At 44.3% G+C, this 6,291-nt stretch overlaps 1 protein-coding gene across 2 annotated transcripts in view; it reads left to right on the forward strand.

Moving 5' to 3' along the window:
* Window positions 1–5,429, forward strand: part of LOC111953045 (semaphorin-3E-like) — a 55,700-nt gene extending 50,271 nt beyond the window's left edge. Inside the window, exons 8-18 of one of the 2 annotated variants that reach the window (XM_023972131.2) lie at window positions 355–497; window positions 651–765; window positions 882–951; window positions 1,047–1,191; window positions 2,011–2,236; window positions 2,473–2,564; window positions 2,691–2,732; window positions 2,967–3,133; window positions 3,388–3,458; window positions 3,694–3,827; window positions 3,943–5,429. In XM_023972131.2, the coding sequence (XP_023827899.2) occupies window positions 355–497; window positions 651–765; window positions 882–951; window positions 1,047–1,191; window positions 2,011–2,236; window positions 2,473–2,564; window positions 2,691–2,732; window positions 2,967–3,133; window positions 3,388–3,458; window positions 3,694–3,827; window positions 3,943–4,494 (1,757 nt within the window). In that variant the 3' untranslated portion in view covers window positions 4,495–5,429. The remainder of the gene's footprint in view (window positions 1–354; window positions 498–650; window positions 766–881; window positions 952–1,046; window positions 1,192–2,010; window positions 2,237–2,472; window positions 2,565–2,690; window positions 2,733–2,966; window positions 3,134–3,387; window positions 3,459–3,693; window positions 3,828–3,942) is intronic. The other variant, XM_070435217.1, reaches the window with a different exon arrangement.
* Window positions 5,430–6,291: the final 862 nt, after the last annotated feature.

Here is a 6,291-nt window from a genome sequence, read left to right on the forward strand (position 1 = left end):
ATTATATGGGCTTTCCTCTGACACCGCCTATTATATAGGTCCTGGATGTCAGGAAGCTTGACCACAGTGATGTACTGGGCCGTTCGCACTACACTCTGTAGCGCCTTACGGTCAGATGCCGAGCAGTTGCCATACCAGGTGGAAAGTATCTATTTAAAGTAACACAAGTATTTGCAAAAATACTAATAACAGTGCCTTTTCACATGCTATATTGTATATGCTCTCTACATAAATGTAGAATGATGTTATATTTTATATGTGAAAAACTTTGCCGCCAGGATTATGCCGCCAACTTTTCCAACGGCATAATCCTGCGGTCACATTCTCTTTCTGAAACTGTCATGTTTCCTCTAGAGCCTAAGTTCATTGGGTCGGTGGTGATTCCTGATAACGATGACAGGGATGATGACAAGGTCTACTTCTTCTTCACGGAGAGAGGGATGGACGCAGAGGGGGTTAACAAGGCTGTTTACACCCGGGTGGGACGGGTCTGTGCGGTGAGAATTGCACAAATTCAAGTTCTATCCTGCATGCCAGCATATCCATATACTGTATCATGTCCTCCCTTCGCCTCCTTCCAATTCAAATCCATTTCCTTCCCTCTCCCCCTCTCCTCTCCTCTCCCCTCACCCTCCATCCCCTCCCTTCAGAATGACCAAGGAGGTCAGAGGATGTTGGTGAATCGTTGGAGCTCCTTCCTAAAGACCCGTCTCATCTGCTCTGTGGCTGGATCCAACGGCATCGACACACACTTCGACGAGCTGGGTACGGCTGTGTGTTTGTGTGTGTTTCCTAGAGAAGGGGATACACCTATAGTACTTTCACTTAATGGAACCCTAAATCTCTCTCTCTTTCTCTCTCCCATGTGTGTTTCATTTCAGAGGATGTATTTGTGTTGAAGAACAAGGATGAGAAGAATCCAGAGATATTTGGCCTCTTCAGTACTACAAGGTCTGCTGAGAGAGTCACGTGTGTTTTTTCAAAAAATGTACTGGTATATTGTATTGAATATCTTCTCTCTCTATCTACACCCCTCCCCTCCTCAGTGCTGTGTTCCAGGGCTATGCAGTGTGTGTGTACCACATGAATGTTGTGCGAGCAGCGTTCAACGGACAATTTGCACACCGGGAGAAACCAGAGCACCACTGGACCCCATACAAAGGCCGGGTCCCCTACCCACGCCCCGGATCTGTGAGTTACAACCTACAGCTACAACATACAGTGGGGCAAAAAAGTATTTAGTCAGCCACCAATTGTGCAAGTTCTCCCACTTAAAAAGATGAGAGAGGCCTGTAATTTTCATCATAGGTACACTTCAACTATGACAGACAAAATGAGAAAAAAAAATCCAGAAAATCACATTGTAGAATTTTTTATGAATTTATTTGCAAATTGTGGTGGAAAATAAGTATTTGGTCACCTACAAACAAGCAAGATTTCTGGCTCTCACAGACCTGTAACTTCTTCTTTAAGAGGCTTGCACAATTGGTGGCTGACTAAATACTTTTTTGCCCCACTGTATACTGACTTATCAATAGGCTTTACATTACCTGATTGGCTCTCCATACCCGATAACTAAGGATCCATGCACTGCATAGTTGGTGTAACTCAAGAAAATGGTAGTTTAGGAATTTGCTTAAGAGTTGCACCTACATTACAGGAAACTCCATACTGTATATCCAAACAATATACTTTCAAAAATGTGCTATTCCAGCAGCAGCATTGTACATTCACAGCACTCCCCTTAAGCCTGTGTCTGTGGCAGCTGCCCTTTGAATGTCAGAGCTACTGTAGCTGTCTCTGCAGGTCACATCAGAGAAGAGGACCATCAGTGCTATCATTATACTGCAACATACAGCTTCAATATTCGAGTCTTTGACAGTGTAATGCTATTTTCTTATTCATATGTTTCTTCTCCCCCCTCTCTTCCACTCTCTTCCTCTCTCTCTCTCTTTCTCCCTCTCTATCCCTTTTCCCTCTCCATCTCTTCCCCTTCTTCTCTCTCTCCAGTGTGCCAGTAAGATGAACGGTGGTGGGTTCTCAGGTTCTAAGGAGTTCCCTGATGAGGTTCTGCGTTTCGTGCGTTCCCACCCCGTCATGTCCAGCCCGGTCCTGCCCCTCCACAAGAAACCTGTCCTACTGCAGACGGAGCCAGGAGGGAGGAGATTAACCCAGATTGCTGTGGACCGCGTCCAGGCCCAGGACGGACACTACCACGTCCTGTACATAGGCAGAGGTACGCACACTGACACTACACTATGATCATCCAGTGCTGTGTATCACCAAGGTTATAGCTCCCTCTACTGATCACATACAGCATTACAATCACAATCTTCAGGAAGGTAAGATAGGCCTACCAGACAGACAGGCACTGACAAAAACAAAGCCTTTGACTCTCTTCTATTTGGATGTCCTGGGTGGTTGTATTGGTGAAGGTGTGATATTTACATAACTTAATACTCTCTCCCGTAGACGACTCTGTTGTGTTGAAGGTTATCAGCATCTACAACAAAGACACAGACACCATAGAGGAAGTGCTACTGGAGGAACTGCAGGTGTTCAAGGTAATGTTGTTATTTAGCGCCACCATATGGCAAAAGATGGCCATTGCATCAATTACACTTTCTTGGCACTCGACAATTTGATTTGTTTGTGGAAGATCAAAATGTTTTCATGTTATTTCTTTCTAGGTCCCTGTGCCAATAACTGAGATCATCATATCTGCAAAACGAGTATGACAACTATTTATCATGTTAAAATCTTAAGTTAATAACATAGTTACTAACATTGTTTTGAAGCATGGTTGTTTAAAACTGCAGTATCTTCATCTAGCCACAAGATGACAGTGTATTGATTATCTGAATGTCGGGAAATGTAATGACAGTAGGCAAAGCGTTTTATGATGTTGATATTTACAAAAATGTGTACCTCTGTTAATTCTGGTCCCTGTGTTGTTGTTTTCATAGCAACAGCTCTATGTGGGTTCTGAGGTGGGTGTGGCTCAGGTGAGGCTCCATCAATGTGAACTGTACGGGTCAGAGTGTGCCGACTGTTGCCTAGCCAGGGATCCTTACTGTGCCTGGGACGGACTCACCTGCTCACGATACTACCCTGTTGGGGTCTACACAAAGAGGTGAGACGGAAACACACACCTCATACACAGACACACAGGCATGTACAGTCACACACATACATATGACCATGTGCACAGCGGTGCAGAGGCATCACATAGCAATCATTATCAATCATTAGCACCTCTATCCTCCCTAATCCCCTTCTTCTTTCTCATCATCCCTTCCCTTTCTTTCCTTTGATGTCACTCTGTCCTTATCTCACTTTCCCAAATGCCCATTTAACACCCTCCACCACTCCCCCTCTCTCTCTCAGCAGACGATTCAGACGACAGGATGTTCGCCATGGCAATGCTGTACAGCTATGCAATGGGCTGCAGATTGATGGTCAGTCTGTGTGTGTGTTTGTGTGTGTGTGTGGGGGGGGGGTAGAAAGTAATTACTACTTGGCCAATGGCCTTTGGCCTGGCTGAGGTATCAGAAAGGTCAGTGCTGAATTGTGTGTGTGGGTGTGTGTGTGTGTGTGTGGTGTGTGTGTGTGTGTGTGTGTGTGTTGTGTTGGTGTGCTGTGTGTGTGTGTGTGTGTGTGTGTGTGTGTGTGTGTGTGTGTGTGTGTGTGTAGGGGAGAACTACCAGGGTGCGGAGGAGAGGCATGTGTATGGGGTAGAGAAAAACAGTACTCTACTGGAGTGTACACCTCGTTCTCTACAGGCCAGAGTTCTGTGGTACATACAGAGAGGTCCAGACAGAGAGAAGGTGAGACAGACATATATACATACTGTGTATACATACACACCAATTTCCTCCTTTCTTCCTTCCTTTTCCATCTCTCCTTACCTCCCCTCCCCTCCCTCTTCTCTCCCTCCCCCAGGTCAGAGGTGATGAGAGTGTAGTCATAACGACCCACGGGCTGTTGTTCCTGATTGTGCGGATTGGGGACGCTGGCATGTACGTGTGTCAGACGGTAGAACACGGTTATGTCCACACCCTACTGAGGGTCACGCTACATGTGCTGGGAGGGGAGAGGGTCAGTGCCCTGATACACAGGACAGGGGAGGAAGGAGAGGAAGAAGGGGAGACCACAGCAACCTCCTGTCACCTTCCCGTAGATACCCCTCCAGACCTCCACACTGGTTCCAACTCTGACCCCACCTCCAGACTACCAGGAGCCCTACCAGGGTCCTCCCTAGCCCCCGCTCCAGCTCCAGGCCCTACCTCTCGGCTGTGGTACAAGGAGTTCCTCCAGCTTATAGGATATCGGGATACACAGCGGCTGGAGGAGTACTGTGAGAGGGTCTGGTGCTCAGAGAAAAGACGCAGGAAGACCAAACTTAGATACACCCAGCCACTGGGAAGAGGAGAGAGGAAGGCAAGGGGGAGGGGAGAGCCTCACAGAACCCCCAGACACACCATGGACACCTGAGAGGAGGGAGGGAGAGGGCAGAACAACCACACACACAATGGGCCAGTTCTTTGTTGTTGTAGAGAATACTACTTCCAAACAAAGCTAAAACATGACACTTTCTTTTTTTTWGACTTTACCGTAACGTCTTCTTCCTTCTTATAACCATATTACATGTTATGTTATATTGTGTTTTTACCTTTCCTTGTTTCTGGTGTAATCTTTGCCACTGGTGCAAATGCTGAGTGTCCGTCAGATGGAAGGCAAGTAGAACAGTTGAACTGTTTAGAACAACGTGGCCTTAAGACCACAGTACTGACAGCAGGCTTCTCTGAACAGACATAGTACAGAAGATTCATAGCCATCCCAGCTGAACACACAGATAACGAACATTCAAACAGATTCCTCAGAAATAAAATGTTTCTGGAGATACACTTGAGTTGCTCGCGTTCAAAACCACTGGTTAGAAAATACACAACGTTACGGTAAATACATTCTTTTTCTAGGTTCCTGCTTTGAGTTTAGTAGTGGTTTAGAATTGATTAATTAAACTGGACATTGTACTGTATTATTGTTTTACTGTATAGTTGGTAAAGTTGATGATGTACGCAAGTATTTCCTACTATACTTTGTCAGTTAGTTTGGTGTGACATGGCGGAGATTGAGAAGATCTAGATGAGTTGACATCATTGAATGATTACAGTAACGCAAAACTGTGTCTGCGGATCCGAGAATACCATCCATAATAAATACCTTGGAACTTAACATTTGAAAACAATAATAATCGTTTTCATAATGTACTATTGATGATGGAACAGGGATTATATAACATTTTATAGACGTAACCCCTCAATAAATATAGATACTTGATCTGAGCCATTAGAAATCTAATTATATCCACAGTGTATCTCAACAGATGCATTTTCTCTTCAATAAATGGCCAACTTAAATGTGAACTGCAATCAACTGGTAGTTATAGAGTTGGTTGATTAGTATTCATATCAGCTGTCTATTTCTCTCTCTTTCGCTCTCTCTCTCTGCTGTCAGTAATGATGCTACAAATGGGGGTTCATAATAACCATAGCAGAAGACAATCTACGTCGCCATATTTTCCCTCCCAAATAAGGAAGAACGCCACAGTGACCATCCAAGCATGTCATTGGCTAGACAGAGGAGCCTGTCTCATGAATATTCAAACCTATTGGAGGAAATCAACCGTTTTATATTCTGACAGCATAACATTGATAAGGTTTCCATTACAATCCCTCTTTTATATGGAGTCTTTTTTGAAGTCTTTAAATTACATTATTCCTGCACTCATCATCATCCTGAATGTTCTCTGACTAAGAGTTTTAATAATGAACAAAAATATAAATACAACATGTAAAGTGTTGGTCCCTTGTTTCATGMSCTGAAATAAAAGATTCCAGAAATGTTCCATATGCACAAAAAGGTTAATTCTCTCAAATTTTGTGCACAAATATGTTTACATCCCTGTTMGTGAGGATTTCTCCTTTGCCAAGATAATCCATTCACCTGACAGGTGTGGCATATCAAGAACCTGATTAGACATATCATTACATAGGTGCACCTTGTGCTGGGGACAAKAAAAGGCAACACTAAAATGTGCAAGTTTGCCACACAACACAATGCCACAGATGTCTCAAGTTTTAATGGAGTGTGCAATTGGCATGCTGAMTGCAGGAATGTCCACCAGAGCTGTTGACAGAGACTTTAATGTTAATTTCTCTACCATAGGCTGCGTCCAACATTGTTTTAGAGAATTTGGCAGTACGTCCAACCGGCCTCACAACCGCA

This window comes from Salvelinus sp. IW2-2015, linkage group LG26, assembly GCF_002910315.2.
Source record: "Salvelinus sp. IW2-2015 linkage group LG26, ASM291031v2, whole genome shotgun sequence".
Classification (NCBI taxonomy): domain Eukaryota; kingdom Metazoa; phylum Chordata; class Actinopteri; order Salmoniformes; family Salmonidae; genus Salvelinus; species Salvelinus sp. IW2-2015.